Here is a 16405-nt window from a genome sequence, read left to right as displayed (position 1 = left end):
TGCAATTTGTTTGTTCAAAGCCCTTAGCCATAGAATTATACAAAGTGTTCGCTGTTGTCCGTCTCTTCACTAGACCACAGCTCCCAAAGGGCCAGGACCTTTCCGTCTTGTTCGTTAGCATCTCTTGCACCTAGAAGCAGAGCCTTGTACCTGCTTTGGGGCTCAGCAGATATTTGGTGAGCGAATAGTTAAATGAACTGCAGAAAGAACACTGAAATGAAAAAAATCATCCAACCATCCAAACACCTCTAATATTAGTATTTTGATACTTTTTCATTTCAAAGACAATTAACCTTTTGGGGTCACTATTAGAGCCAGGGGTACAGTTAGGAAAGCTCATGTGTACACAAATTTCTAAAATTTGACAGGCCGTTTTACCAGAGTTCCTAATCCTGCCCCCATGATTTAATTCTTACCTCACCCTCCACCCCCAGTAATCCTGGCCTGATTCAAAACACTCACATCACATTATCTTTGTAATTTGATTGCTGAAAAATGGCTCCTTACTTTTATATGTCTTTGACTTATTGTGAAGCTGATAGTTTTTCGATGTTTGATTACTAATTGCATGTTCTCTTTCATACATCATTCAAATCCTTTGACTGTCTCTTAGAGTGTCTGCTCTAGAAGTTCCTTTAAATAATAAAGGTGTTTGCTAAAATGGCATGGTATGAAAAGAAAACAGATTAAAAACTGGCGGCCCACACTGGCAGATTTTTCTCCTCTTGTGGAAAACAGCTGTAGATTCATTTTCTTATGTTTAGCTTGGGTTGCCACACTTTGCACCTGGAGTAGTTTTCAAACCATTTAGGAAAGCTAACCAATAAAAAGCTCCAGTAAACTCTCTTCTGACTAATGAAAATAAGTGCATGAATCAGAGTTTCCATTTCCTGCCGGAGTAAAAGTATACCTATTGTCTGGAGATAATAAAACAGTTTTGGTTTTGCTGCTGTTGCCAGGCCGTGGCATTAAATTCAAAGACACAAAGATAACTTTGTGAAGCAGCACAGTGAAGCTCCCAATTTCCTCTTTTTTCCAAGTTAGGTCATTATTTGCCTAAATTCACTAGCTTCACCCATGTGCTTCCTGCCACAGGCCACTTCTGATAAATCTGGAGATATCCCTGAAATCAGATGGTGCTACTTTAGGTGGATGAAGTATGACTTTTTTTTTTTTTTTTAATATATCTTTATTGATTTCAGAGAGAGGAAGGGAGAGGGAGAGAGAGATAGAAACAGTGACAAGAGAGTCACTGATCGTCTGCCTCCTGCACTCCCCTGACTGGGGATCGAGCCCGCAACCTGGGCATGTGTCCTGACCGGGAATCAAACTGTGATCTCCTGGATCCTAGGTCAATGCTCAACTGCTGAGCTACACCCGGCTGGGCTGAAGAATGACTTTTTATAGCAAAAGGATCCAGAAGAAATCAACATGCCCAAAGAATAAGATTTTTTGTAACTCGTTCTAGATATATTGCAGTGATGACAACTGATGTCCAAATCCTTAAAACGCCAATAACATGTACATTTTAGGTAATGCATTTGCTGGGAAAACATAAACTCCTGTGCTACAAGCATTGACATCTTTACACCTCAGAGAACAGAGTCGCCCCGATACTTTCACATTGGTTTGTTGACTACATTGCTGTTTGGATGGGCAGGCAGGATAGCAAGTAGGAAAATCATTTCCTGGTCCTAAAAATCCAAGGTTTCCTGAGAAGTAGATGCAGCTTGGGTTACAAGTCTAAAATCAGAAGAGCTGGGGGCATCTGGAAAACTGAAGGTCCACCTGTCAAGTTTTGGGGCACCTGGAAGTGTTTTCAAGGCTTGAGACTGTGAGGCTGGGAAAGTGGGGCTGGACGCACACGCACCCCAGGCCTCTGGTCCTTATCAGCTGAGCCGGTGAGAAATTTCCTTACAGCGATTCTCACCCAGAATTGGAATAAAGGGCTCAGTGTGAAGTTGGGATAGTGCAACTTCTTGGTTTAATACTTTACAGATTTTTGGAACCAAATGCACCCTGAAGTGAAAAGCTGCTCTTTTTTTGCTGACCTTGTTGGACGGCTAATACTGTTTCTGGGAAATAAGAGAAACAAGCGGCTCATTGTTGGCAGGACCTGAGAGAGACACAAGAAGGCCGAGAGACGCGTCGGCAGCCCTTTTCCCTTCATTGTATCGTGACTGAGTCAGGGCTGGCCTGTCCCTGGGTTTTTCTTTCTACCTCTGTAGACATATGTTTCACATCAGACAGGGCTGCGTGACACCTGATGTTGGCCAGTTCACACGAGTTAAGCCACGTATGGTCCATAAACAGAGGGAAAGACTGTAGCTGCACCCAGACACTCTCGACTCTGAAGCACTTCTGAAGCTTGGTGGCTGTGTCCCCACATATGTCAGAAACTATGGGCAGCTGTGTGTTTGGCCTCTTGCTGTGCACAGCATTACTCCCTGTAGGCGCTGTCGCCAGAGGTCTAGCATTGCCTGATGGCAGCCCCTCTTCTTTAAACTTTCTTGAATCATGAAATGTAACTTGTCAAAGTTCTCTGATTTTTACCTTTTTTTTTAATTTTAAGAACCAAAGAAGAACGCCTTATACCATATTCTGTAGAAACGGATTACACAAATAGGCAACCATTGTAACATGTGATCCATGTTGATTTCATGATTTTATAGAAGTAAATAAGTTAATTACATTAATATTAATCTGCTTTAGGCTTTTTATGACATAGGGAAAGGAAACGCTTCCTGTTGCCAAATTTAGCTCAGAAAACATTTTTGGTGACTGAGGGTGGACAGGACAGGGCAGCAATTGGTCATCAGCACAGCTGACGCCAGCCAGGGCATTATGGCTTATTCTGTGGGCTTCGTAGGTTTGTTAGCCTGTGCCTGTGATTTGTGCTGAGTCATTCAACCTTCCAAGTTTCTTCATCTCTAAAGTGAGTGAATGGGCCTAAATCATTGGTTTTAAATTGTGTCCTAAGGTCCCATGCCAGGGTTTCAGGGGCATGTGAGCAGAAGTAAAGCTTCTTTAGTATCCAGTCTCCAAAAGCTGTGTCAAAGGATTTTAAAAATCTCTTTAATATTTTGTGATATAAGAGTTGAGGGCAGAGTGAAAGCAAGACCAAGAGAATTTCGAGGAGACAGTCAAAGGCGCCACCATGAGTGCTCACTCGCCCACAGGTGCCAGCGCGGGCCTAGGCCTGCTTTGAATGAATCCCCACCTGAGCGTTGCCTCTGCTTCGTGCCATGTGTCCAGCTTGGAGAAAGACCCTACTGCTGAAGAAAAGTGTGAGAACCCTGGTCTAAATGGACTAAGGCCCCTTCCAGCTTGAACTTCTATGGTGATGGTGCAACATAGGGTAAACACATGGCCCCACCTATAATGAGGGTGGTGAGGAAAGAGCTTTGTAAACCACTAGTAATAAAACAGCAAAGTGAAATGGGTGCTGATCAGGAAATATGCTCTGGGAGTAAAGAGAAAGCAGCAACAGAAATCCAGTATTCATTAAATACCCACTTACAAAATTATGGGAGTGATGAGTGAAATGCATTCCTCAAGAGGAAAGGTATTGTGTCTGTGCGTTGGGGGGTGGGGGGCAGATTTTCAATTTGTCCTGGAATGCCTATGGAGATCATCTTCTTATAAATAAAACTGATCTTTTACTACCAATTTCTGACTCACAAACCCTAAAGCTTAATTTAGGCAGAATGTCCTTAATGCCCACTATGTGTATTAGCAAGTCAAATTTGAAGTGCACTAAATTATTATCATTATTATTTCATTTTAAACCAGAAGTTTATTTAGACAATAAGACAAGTGACTCAAGGGAAAACTATCTAGGACTCACGTCTCTTAGAGTAATTTAACCCTGCTTAAAGACAGATTGCCCTGCTTGTGACAGCTACGTACAAAAAAGTTATAAAATTGTCCTTGGTTTTACAACAATAAATGAAAAGCATTAAAATTCTCCAATCAAACAAGGTATGCAAGGATTTTTATGTTCTTTTTTTGTTAAACAGTGAGAGCAAAATAACTTACTGGAATATAAAGATAAGAGCTGAATGAGTTGCCACTAACGGGGAAAGGGAGTATTTTCACGGAACCAGTTACTTTATGTACAGTAAAGGAATGGGGAAGCGGTAAAGGAAAGAAGGGAAAACCATGCTGTGTAGTCAGGAGGTGGCGGACTAAACGGCGGTTTTCTAATGGACACTGTGTCTTGGTCGGGAGGAGCCGAGTTCTGGAGCGAAGCAGCAGGTTCCCTTTTAAGCAGAGCCCTGCGGCCTGCTGCTGGGACACACCAGTTGTACCTTCACCCCCCACGTCCAACTGTGGGTGTGTCTGCGTCATTGATAGGCTGCCCATCAAGCTGGAATGGGACCTGCCTCGTGGACAAACCCTGTCGTCCACACTAGGCGTTCACTCGGTTCCTAAGTGGTGTGTGCCTCTTAGTCTTACCCTGCACCCCAAAGCCACCCTGCCCCGTCACCTTCAAATGCCTGTGATCGTTGTTCTCAGGCTGTTGCCTTCCTTGGGCTCTCCGTGGGCCGTGGCGAGTGCGGAGCCTCCTCAGCTGCCTCTTGACAAGGGGGTCCCAGGTCCGCACCCCTGAGCACACAAACGCACTAAGTTATTTTTGTTCTGTGCTTACAAGGAAGATCCATATCGTCGGGCTTGGTTCCGAGGAGGGGGGGAGACTTGGCTCATTCCCAGGCTCACTGATGAAGAGCACGGATTGGCCCCCGGACGGCGAGATGCGAGCAGATCGCAGGAAGGGAATAGCTCCCGGTTTCTGGAAAGGGCTTCTCTTCAGCGCGGCGCAGCCAGGCACCCGGCGGGAGATGCCCCGACTGAGGCTCCCGCGTGCACGGTTCCGAGTGGCGATGCAGCGCCACAGTCCCTGCTTGACATCCTTGCAGAGTTAGAGCCCGTGGAGGAGGAGTATTTCCTCTCTGGTTACCCAGTAATGTGGGTACAAAAGACAGCTAGCTAGCTGTAACCCGCGGAGGACTGAGGGCCAGCCTGGCGGCCTGGCGCGGCCCGCATGGCAGGCGGGGGTTTCACGGGGGCGCAGCGAGCCAGGGAGCACATCGGGTGGAAGCAGGACGCCTGGGCTCTGCTGCCACCAGCTAGCTCGGGGCTGTGGACGGGCACGGCCCAGGGTGACCAGTCGGCCCATTTACCTGGGACTGTCCCAGGCTGAGCGCCGAAACTGCTGTGGCCCGGGAAGCCCCCGTCCTCCGGGGCAGATCTCAGCTCAGCACTTGTGGGATGGGGACAGAGTGAAGCGATGGCTCAGTTTCAGTCCAGTTCTTACACGCCCCTCTCGTGGAGTTTCTGACGCAGTTTATATAAACGTCTTAGCCCGCCCATCAAACTGAATTAAACACCTGTTCCATCTGGGAGGAGGAAGCGTCCCACGCCCCAAATCAAGTGTATTTCCCAAGGTGTGTATTGAATGTTGCATATTCACCTATTTTGAGGAAACTGCAACCAAGTTTTCAAAACAATGTCAGCCCCTTCCTCTTCTCGCTCCCAAGGAATGATGTTAGAAGGATTATTTGGAAGAGTTACTGTTGTTTTATCATAGAAGCAAGTGAAAAAAAACCCAACTAAATGGAAGATAGGTTATTGAAGATCCATGGAACTGAAGTTAGCTTAGCAAGGTTCTGCTCACCACCTGTGAAAACGGATATACGGGTTAACCCATCTTTGAAATTCTCCAGTTAAATATACATGTGTTGTGGAGAATTCCAGCAGATACTCTGTCAGTCTTTTGTAAACTGCTTGCTTCCCCGTGTTTTGTTTTGCTGTTTTGTTTCTGTCTTGAACAGCAGTCTGATTCTAAGCACGTGAAATCACTGTCCTGCACCCACAGGCTGCCCTGCTCCTCCTCTGGCTCCACATCCTGTGCAACAGCTTAGCTGACTTTAAAGAGTTTAGCTAGCACATAGTAGGAGCTTAGTAAATATGGATTCATTTTCAGTTCAGTTCATAATTCAGAACTGCCAAGACATCTGCGAAAGCTGACGCAGACTGGCATTTCCCAGCGTCCCTCCTCAGAGCAGCCCCGACTTCCAAGTCTGGGCAGTGCAGCATTTTACATCCTCCCCCTTGGACAGTCTCACCGTCTGTCAGCATATTCAAGGCTCGGAGAAACCCTGCTGTGAAATAAGCTCTTTTAACTTTCTTTAAACATTTCCCAATCTTATCTGACCATGGAACACTCCTGGAAGCAGCTATTTAAAAACATTTTTTAGCTTAATATCTATATACTCCCATAGAACATACTATAGACTGTGTTTTCTTTTGAATATGTATCCATTTTCTATACCCTATGAAAACTAATTAATAGCGAGCATTGAAGAAACAGTGCCCAGTAGAATTCCTTATATTTTTTGAAGACATGGTTACTACACACACACACACACACACACACAACACACACACTGTTTTTTAAGAGCAGTTTGAGATTTATAGAAAAATTAAGAAGATAGTTTCCATATATCCTCTCCTCCAATTTCCCATATTATTGACATCTTACATTAGTACACTACATTTGTTATGACTAATGAACCAGTATTGATACATTATTATTATTATTTCAATTTCACTTTTTTATTGAGGCATAATTGGCATATAACTAATTAGTTTCAGTTCTATAACATAATTTGCTGTTTGTATATTTTATGAAATGATCACTGCAATAATTCTAGTTAACATCCATCACCACACATAGTTACAAATATATATATATATTTATGTGATGAGAACTTTAAAATCTCACCTCTTTGCAACTTTAAAATATGCAATACAGTATTATTAACTACGGTCACCATGCCATACATTACATCCCCAGGACTTATTTATTTTATAACTGGCTGTTTGTACCTTTTGACCAACTTTACTTTTTCCCCTCCCCCATTGCTTACAACCAGCAGTCTGTTCCTTGTATCTGTGAGCTTGTGTTTTTCTTTTGTTTTGTTTTGACTTTTGTGTTTTTGTTTTAAAGATTTCACATATAAGTGAAATTATGCAGTATTTATCTTTCTCAGTTTGACTTATTTCACTTAGCATAATACCTTCAAGATCCATCCATGGTGTTGCAAGTGACAGGACTTCATTTTAAAAAAAATTATTATCTATTTATTGATTTCAGAGATGGAGGGAGGGAGAGAGAGAAAGAGAGAAACATCAATTTTGTGGTTCCGCTTATTTATACATTCACTGGTTGATTCTTGTATGTGCCCTGACCAGGGATCGAACCTGCAGTCTTGACATATCTGTATGACGCTCTAACCAATTGAGCTACCCAGCCTGGGTAGGACTTTATTCCTTTCATGGTTGAATAATATTCCATTGTGTGTGTGTGTGTGTGTGTGTGTGTGTGTGTGTGTGTGTGTGTGTATATATCACATTTTATGATTCATTATTTTTTAACTGAAATCCATACTTTACTTAGATATCCTTACTTTCTGTTCCAGGGCCCCCTACAGAATACTACATTACCTTGCGATGTCTTGTCATGTCTCTTTTAGGTGTTCTTGGCTGTGACAGTTTCTTAGACTTTCTTTGTTTTTGACGACCTTCACAGTTTTGAGTACTGCCTAGGAATTTTGTATGATTCCTCTCTATTGGAATTTTTTGGATGTTTTTCTCTGATTAGACTGGGATGATGGGTTTTGGGGAGGAAGACTGTAGAGGTATAAAGTGTCATTTTCATCCCATCTTACGAAGGGTCATGCTGTCACCGTGACTTATTAGTGTTGGTGTTGACCTTGACCGTTTGGCTGATACACAAGATTTCTCCCCTGTAGAGGTACTGGGTGTGTCCTGCCATTGAGCACTGTACTCTTTGGGAGGCGGTCACTATGCACAGTCCACACTAAAGGAATGGGAGTTAGACTCCTGCTGCTTGAGGACGGTGTATCTACATTAAATTTTTTGGAATTCTTCTATCTGACTCATCGCTCCTGCCCCATGTATTTATTTAATTATTTGTTTATGTGAGTGTGGACTCCTGAATAATGAATAATGGTTCATTATTAAATTAATGAACCGTAGTCAACAAGTGAAACTTCCCTCACAATTGATGGAAGTAGAGTTCGGGAGGGGTGCTGCAGTGCAAAGGTCACCGAGTGCTTGGGGAGCGTAGTCACTCGCTTGGATGGGATTTTGCCTCTGACATGTTGAGTTCAAAAAAGTGCCAGGTGTCGATGCCTCAGCTGAGAGGCCTATTGTCAAAAGGAGAAAGGAGGCTCTAGACAGTTTTGCTCAGTGGTTAGAGCGTCGGCCCTTGGACTGAAGGGTCCTGGGTTCAGTTCCAGCCAAGGGCACGTACCCTGGTTGCAGGCTCGAGCTCTGGCCCCAGTGGGGGCGCGTGCGGAAGGCAGCCAGTCAGTGTCTCTCACATCGATGTCTCCCCCCTTCCCTGTCTCTGAAAAGCCATGGAAAGAATGTCCTCGGGTGAGGATTGAGAAAAACAAACGGGAAGGAGGCCGAGGCTGAGGTGAGGTGTGTAACTAGCTGCAGGCTTCCTCTGTGCTCTCCCAGACCACGTGTGAATTGGGAAGGACTTGAAGAAAGTGAAGTAATTCTTGTCTTTCTAGGGCTTAGGTGTGGCTTCTAGCCATTGGCACACTGTCTGTCTTTCCGTAACCTACTCAGGCCAGCTCCGTGCAGGCCCGCGATGGGTTTTGTGCTGGAGCTTAACTTTTTGTTTTCTTCACTTGGCTGTGTGTGTGTGTGGTCGTTATTGGGGGTGGTGTGTGTGTGGTGGTGGTGATGGGTGGTGGTGGTGTGTATGTGTGCTGTTGGTGTGTGTGGTTAGTGGTGGTGGTGTGTGGTGGTATGTGTGTGTGTGTTTGTGTATGTGGGGGTGGGGAGTGGTGGTGGTGCATGTGTGTATGTTGTGGGTGTTGGTGTGTGTTGGTGGGGGGTGTTGTTGGTGTGTATGTGTTGCTGGTGGTGGGTGGTGGGTGTTGGTCATGGTGTGTGTGTGTGTTGGCGGGTTGTGGTGTTGGTATGTGTGGTGTGTGTGTTGGTGTGTATGTGTGGTGGTGTGTGGGGGTGTGTGTTGGTGTGTGTGTGTGGTGTGGTAGGGTGTATTGGTGTGTGTTGTGGGGTGTGTGGTGGTGGTGGTGGTGGGGTGTGCGTGTGCGCGCTCACATTTGTACACACTGAGGACACACAAAAGCAAGCCACTGAGACTCCGCCAGGCCAGAACGACATTTGTCAGTCATTCTAGAAGCGTGCGGGGCCCTCGTCGTCTGCAGCTCCTGCTTGGGGTCGCTGCCAGCGCACTTTCGCTGGGAGCTGTTGCTCCCTGTTCCCTGGTGCGGCGAAAGGCAGGGTTCAGGAGTGAAGCTGTACCCTTCCCACGTTTGCTTCTTGTACGGCAGATGATGTGCGGGCTTAGAGCCGAGTCCAGGGACTCTCCTGGCCTTGAGCCTGCTCTGGAGGCTTTTAGACAAGTGACCAGGGGTGCTGCCGGAACAGGTCAGAGGGTGCACAGTGCACCTTGTCCCGCGCAGCGTTAACCAGAGGGTCATGTCCAACATGTCACCCCACCCCACTCTGCACCCCATTCCCATGCTGACTCTTCACTTCGCCAAGGACACAGTCATTGAGTCAAAGGGTTGTTCGTATCTCAGGTGCTGCAGAGGTTCTGTTTCTTGGTGGTCATTCTATTGAATAATGGCAGTGAAATGTTTCTGATCACATATCTGCAGAGCATGGTTATATTGATTTCCAAGCACAGCACAGAAAGCCAAGTAGTGAAGGAAAAAAAGAAAACAGAAAGGAGATGAAAACAATGAAAAAGAGAAATGTGGATTTAAATGTAAATCCTGACTGTTTTGGAAGGAAAGCAGTCGTCTCTGCTTTAGATTTGGTGCACTCCTGCCTCAGTGGAGAAACCTTGTTTGGGCTGTTTCTTTGTGTGGGGACTGGCAAAGTCTAGAGCTGATGAGGCCTTGAGCCTTTTTGAGGCATTTGATGGCAGCCTGCCCTTGACTGGTTTGGCTTCGGATGCTGTATTTGGGATACTCTGCCCCCTTTTTTTTAAACCAAGCTATTGTTCTCTCCCTAAAATGTTCTGGAATACTTCTCCAAGTTATATTTTGCGCATCACAGATTTAGACGTTTCGCCTTCCCATGCCCCTCTCTGTCTCTGTCTTGGCCTCCTCCTGCTGTCTGAGTGGTAACAGAAGCAGTGGTTTAAAGAACCTCAACTATCAGTGACATTCATGAGCTCCAGTCTGAGGGAAGGTTCAGGACAATTCGAAGTGAAATGGCTCCAGGGAGCAGAGCTGCAGGTGGAATCGTGAGCACCTAGATTGTCAGGACACCTGGCTTCTAGCTCCCCGACTGTTTATGACCTTGACTAACTCACCCTTTCTCTGAGTATTGGTTCCCTCATCTCCACAAGGAGGAGTTGCAGTGGGTTCTCTCTCAGCTTTGGTGACCTTGATTGTATTCTAAGCCTTATTTATTATTTTTCGAATAATTTTGAGGTTACTTCCTTTCACTCCACCAGGAAAATATTGAGTTTGATGCATACATGACCACGTTTTGTTATATGTTTTTTTTTTACTTTTATATTTTGTTTAAGTTTTATATAAGTAATACATGCGCATAGGAAAACTTTAAACAATACAGAAGAGGAAAAGGAAGATCTCCCGTCCCCAACACCCACCGTCCTCTCCAGAGGCCCAGCTGTTACTAGTTTCTCGTGTATCCTTCTGGAGAGATTTGTATATGTGTGTACAAACCCCCTCACCCTCCTTTTCTAAGTACAGACAGGAGCGGGCTCATACGTACACTTCTCCCCCTTCAATTTTCCCCCCTCTGAACCATGTTTTGTAGAGATTGTTCCATGAAAGCACCTGCAGGGCCCCTCATTCTCTGCAGTGGTGCACACAGCGCCGCGCAGTGAATGGGTCCCAAGCTCCCATCGGTGGACAGGTTTTATAGCCTTTTGCTGTTATCGTCTGTGCTGCAGTGGATATCCTCAGACAGACTTACTAGCTTTGTGTGTGCCTTACTTTGAAAACAAAGCCATTGGCTAAGTTGCGCTCATTTTTAGGCTCTGCAGTTAATAACTGGAGGCGTCTAGTCTGAAGGGTCAAATCTAAACTACATGGAAGACAGCAGCGTCCACCCCTCCTCCCCAGGGCGCCTCTGCAGGCTGTGCTTTGGAGAGGAGCGAGGGTGTGGCTTTGGAGGCGCTCGTCTCCTAGTCCTAAGCTCCCCCAGATCAGGGTGCAGACGTCCGTCAGGTGTGCCGAGCAGTGTCCGTGTGCCGTGTGGAGATGAGTGAGCGAGTCCACTGAGTAACCCAGGGCAGGACTGTCCGCGCTGGCAGGAGTCTCCCCAGGCCACCAAGACAGTCCTGCTCCCACTTGTCAGGTCAATAACTTACCAGACCTGAGTCATTAAAAATTTTTTTCAAAGTATTTGAATTATACAAAGTAACAGTTAGTAACCTTTGAACTGCCAAAAAAAAACCTTTATAAGCCTACCTTTACCAGCCTTTTTCCTAACCTGAGGGTTTCTGATATTGGAAATACTCAATTTACACATTTCTCTTATAGTCACTGTGGGCATCTGTTTTATTAGTTATATCAGAAAAACACGAGCATCGTTTTTCAGGAAGTTTAGAAACGGCTGCCCCTGGAAATGATCACCATCCTCTTGGCCTGAAAGGGGGTCTGATGAACTGAGCCCTCCTGGGGAGCTGAGCTTTGTCTCACCTGCATCTGCATTGAAAGAGCACCCTGCCACCCCCACCATTTCTGTTAGTTTGCCATCAGTCACGACTTTTTTGTGTTCTCAAGCTAAGAACGTGAGAAATGAATGATGTGCTTTCATTCATTCATCACATGTTTACTGAGCTTTCTGTGTACCAGGGATGGTGCCTGGAGGTGACAGTTCTTTGTGGCGGGCTTAATTCCCGAAGGGAAAGCAAGGCTTCCTACACACTATTGCAGGCATTCTTCCCGGTCCCTGCAGTAGCTCGTCAGTGAGCAGAGAGCTGTCAGTCTGTCCAGGCCCTCCTTGGAACCTTCCTGTTTGTAACCTGGGCAACCTTTGGGCCGGGGCCCAGCTCTGATGAGGGCTGTCTAAGAGGGACTTCCTTGCCGTCAAAGGCAAACGCTGTTTCGAGGGCTTCTCTCAGTTCGAGCAGTTGTTCCTGTTCTTCAGTCTAAGGTGGGGCAGAGGGTGGCCAAGGACAGTTGAAGGAGCAGGGGGACCGGTTCTCGGGATGCAACTCTGGCTGTAGTTGTACCTGCCACCAACCAGAGCACATGGCTTCACCTCTCTGGGTTTCAGACTTCTCTTCCATAATAGGAAGGGGTGGACTAGGTTACCTCCTCTGTTCCTTACAGAGCCTAACATTCTAGCTTTCCACAGCACACGTAAAAACCCACCTCATTTCTTCACACATTTCTGCCAGCAGCTCATTAGTTCCTTGGAGAGCAGGAGCTGTTTATTCCAACCACAAGCCCAGTGCCTGGTACACAGTGGGAATGCAATAAAGATTTGAGTGAGTGGATCAATACATTAAAAAAGGGGGGGGGAAGAGTGGATTACCCCCACCCCCCAGCTGGAGGAACTTCCTGCCATGAAATTAATTGTTCCTTAAGGAAACCAATTGTGTGTGTGTGAAATTGTTGTCTTTGGCCTTGACCTAGGAACAAATAGACCTAAAAGCATGGTTTTCATTATTACGGGATATCGCCCAGGCAGAAGTTAAGCAAATTTGACTGTTCAACTGTTTTGAGAAAAACTAGCGCTTTTTATAAAATGCATTTTTGGTGAGAATGCCAGTGATAGAATTTATTAGAGGATTTTTTTATTGTTTTCTAAAGTGAAGTACGACATGCTAAAATTTAGTGTTGGTAAATGCAGATAAATGGAAAATCCTTTAAAAACTTAAAACACTTCTAGTGCCTTCATCCAATCACAAGTGTGGTTAACATTTTTATGTAATTTCTTTATCCCTAATTTTTCTCTTTGCAAAAACGGAAACATTTTTTCTCAGTCAGTTCTTTGTTCTTGAGCTTTGTTCACACTTCTTCAGGGCAGCCTTTTTAAACGAAGCAGTAACAGGGTCCTGCCTGCGTACAGGTCCCTAGTCCAGGCCCCGTGTTTGCGTGTTGCTAATGGTTCTCACTCGTCCCAGGGGTCGTTGCGTGCCCAGCGTGCACACTCAGCACGCAGGATGCTCGCATGCTCCCGCAGCTCGCTGTCCATGTGCCGGTTGCACACGCAGGTGTCCTGGTGAAATGATCCCATATGTTGTGCTAAGCTTTGTAGAATTTACTTTTGACCACTATGTTCTATGAAAGGCTTAAAATGTACTCTAAACACAGGGAAGGTGTGGAATAGGATTTTTAATAGGGCACAAGATCTGAGACTAAATGAGTCTTCATGAATTGAATTAAGGAATAATTGCCTAAAACAGTACTGATTAAAAGGAAAGTACCTTGGAAGGGACCTCAGGAATCTACACTCCAAACACAAAATTGTGATGGTTTCTTTTCGATGTGCTGTTGTGGGCCCTTGTCATTGACCTCCCGTGTTCCTCCTTCCCACAGTGATGACTCATCAGCACCAGCAGCAGTTGGCACCCAGTGCCCTGAGCCAGCAGAACCACCCTACTCAGAACCCACCAGCAGGGCTCCTGAGCATGCCTAATGCACTCACCACTCAACAGCAACAGCAGCAGAAACTCCGGCTTCAGAGGATCCAGATGGAAAGAGAGAGGATTCGAAAGCGCCAAGAGGAGCTCATGAGGCAGGTATGGCCGTCCACAGTGCCTGGTGGTGCTTTGTGGCCTTCTGGCCAAAGCTATTGGATAGGTAGCTTCTAGCCATCGGGTAAATCTTTCTCTAGAAGCATTAAAAGCCCAAAGCCCTGCTCCAGACCTCACGAGTGGAATGAGTTTCTTCTCCAAGCCTCTGCCTGTCTGCCTGCAGAGCCACCCTGTGAGAACAGGTCTACCTACACCAGCACGGCCGCCTTCGGCTCCCACTGCCAGCCTGAAAGGAGGGAAAGAGTATGTTCCAATTATCTGTAGCGTATTATCCTAAAATTTAATGACTTAACACAATAGCCATTTTATTATATCACACGCTCTGTGGGCCTGGAGTTTAGGCAGGGCTCAGCTGGACTGCTCTTCTGCTCTACGTGGTCACTGAGTGGTATTCAGCTGGTGGGCAGGCTGGTCTGGAGGTCGCAGATGGCGTTGCTCAAGTGTGTGTCACCACGGTCAGGATTGCTGGAGGAGTGTACTTAGCTGGGACTAACACCTGGAGCGTCTACCTATGGCATCTTTAGCATGGCGATCTCATGGTAATGGGACATACTACATAGCAGCTCGGGTCTCCCTGAGAGAACGTTCCCAGAGATGGGAAAGGGAAGCAGCCAGTGTCTTGGGGCCTGGCTCCGGAAACTGTCACAGAGTCACGTGTGCCATATTCTCTTGGTCAAAGCAGTCACAGAGCTCCCTCCCCCGAGGATTAGAGCAGATGGCAGAGGGGATGCTCTGTGGAAGAAATGACAAAGACTCTGCAGCCGTATTTGCTCTGCATGGAGCATGACAGAGGGATCGAGGGAGAGTGGTCAAGGGAAGCGGTCTGCTCCTGGATCTGATGGAGTGGTCTGCAGAGCTGCCTGGGCGTTGATCAGGAACCCTGTGCAACCAGCACTTACTCATTTATTCATTTGATCAGTCAGCAGAAAGTTGCTGTGTGTTCTCTCTGGGTCTGGCTCGGTGCTGTACCTCAGAAACGGAATAGAGACTCCCTGAAGGAACCCAGTGCTTTCCCTGCTTCAGTGGCTTGGCCTGTGCAAGAGCAGAAGTCTTCCTTCTGAGTTGCTAAATTAATATAATGTATGTTCTCGGGTCTCATAAATTTTGCTGGCTACATTTTGGGGAGGAAAGCTTCAGTTTATTGTTCTAATTCTTCAGACTTTGCTTTATGACTCCCATGAAGCCAGATACATGGGTAGCTTCCTTTCACTAGCTTTTAAGGAAATAAGTAGTTTTAAGTGTTTTAGAGAGCTTTCTTGCAGGAACCTGGGGGTATTAGGGTAAACACGATTTTTTCTTTTAGTTACAGCTGATACTTTAAAAATATACATTGACTTAGCATAAATGAATAATGTATAGCTTATCAAATTCTAAGAAAGAAAGTATCTATGCTGTGTGAGGTTTTAAAAACATAGTGAATTAAAATAATTCCTTGGACAGAGCCTTTGGAAATGAGGGAAATGAACACAAGCTGTACCTTGTTGTTCATTTAACTGTCCTCTAAATTTGAGGAATACAACCTAACAATATAACTGCAGTTGTGCCTTTTACCCTGAGGATTTGTGTCTGAACTTTCATGGTTATTTCAGGGTAACAGTTGTTTATACTGTTTTTAGATAAACAATATCATGTTCTTCAGCAGGAAATAATTATATTATTGTTTTCTGTCTTTGGATAATAATTCCATTTGGAATAATTTTTCTACTTGATAGTGTAGAGTAAATGAAACAGTACTGTAGTAACATTTGTTAGTTTTCTTAGTTTTATATTTAAATGAGCTTTACTGAGTTTTTCCCCTTAGGCAAAGCCATAACCATCCTGCAGAGAAAGGCTTGTTTCTCAGTGTCCGCCCCTTTCTGTGTTTCTTTCTCTCGCCCCACCCCCTTCGTTCCCACAGAAAGTATTTCTGAAAAGGGGTGGGGAAAAGTGCCCCAAATTGTTTCCTCGGTTCCAGCTCTAAGTGCCTTTGAACCAGAATGTACTATTGATGGTTCCTGTTACAGAAATGCCAACCAAGTTCCTTAAATGCTGATCCCCAGAGGCCGTGGCATTTGGCGTGTCTTGCTGCCTCATGGTGTGCATTCCACCGTGCAGGGCAGTGGGGAGGAGAGCTGTCCCGATCTGCAGAGAGGCGACACAGTGCAGCTTTGACCATGTGTGCGCCTGCGCTTGTAGTTAGGAGGAGAGGCGATGGAGTAGATGGTTGATGCCACGTTATTTTTATTATGGAACATGAGGAAAATGTCTGAAGAGACTTTAATGGTGGAAGATTTTGTTTCCCATCCAGAAGCAACCTGCTCCTTAGTGTCAAAGATATTTAAGGCCATATAATAGGTGGTGTTGGAGTGTTCTGTGGTCGTTTTCTGGGGCATTTGTCATGATGCCTCATTGTCCAGGTGCGGATTATGTCGGTCATCTTGGTGTTTTTCCTGCTTGTTTGGTGATTTTTCTGCTTCACTATGGGCACGTAAGCCAGGGCAGAGGCAGGGAAACGGATTGGCAGTAAAAGTGATAGTTGCTTCACCTTTTAGCTGCCTTCCAGCATCTGGTAGAAGAAGTGTGTAGGGATGATGGAGGAAATGGAAG

General features: G+C 45.6%; 1 protein-coding gene across 2 annotated transcripts in view; it reads left to right on the top strand.

Moving 5' to 3' along the window:
* Positions 1 to 16405, top strand: part of WWTR1 (WW domain containing transcription regulator 1) — a 124323-nt gene that overhangs the window by 87892 nt on the left and 20026 nt on the right. For both annotated transcript variants that reach the window (XM_087818079.1, XM_087818080.1), the window contains exon 4: positions 13602 to 13804. In XM_087818079.1, coding sequence (XP_087674205.1) covers positions 13602 to 13804 — 203 coding nt within the window. The remainder of the gene's footprint in view (positions 1 to 13601; positions 13805 to 16405) is intronic.

Source organism: Miniopterus natalensis, chromosome 6 (assembly GCF_054644295.1).
Source record: "Miniopterus natalensis isolate mMinNat1 chromosome 6, mMinNat1.hap1, whole genome shotgun sequence".
NCBI classification, from domain to species: domain Eukaryota; kingdom Metazoa; phylum Chordata; class Mammalia; order Chiroptera; family Miniopteridae; genus Miniopterus; species Miniopterus natalensis.
The sequence above is the reverse complement of the archived record's forward strand: the minus strand, read 5'-3'. Positions and strand labels throughout refer to the sequence as shown.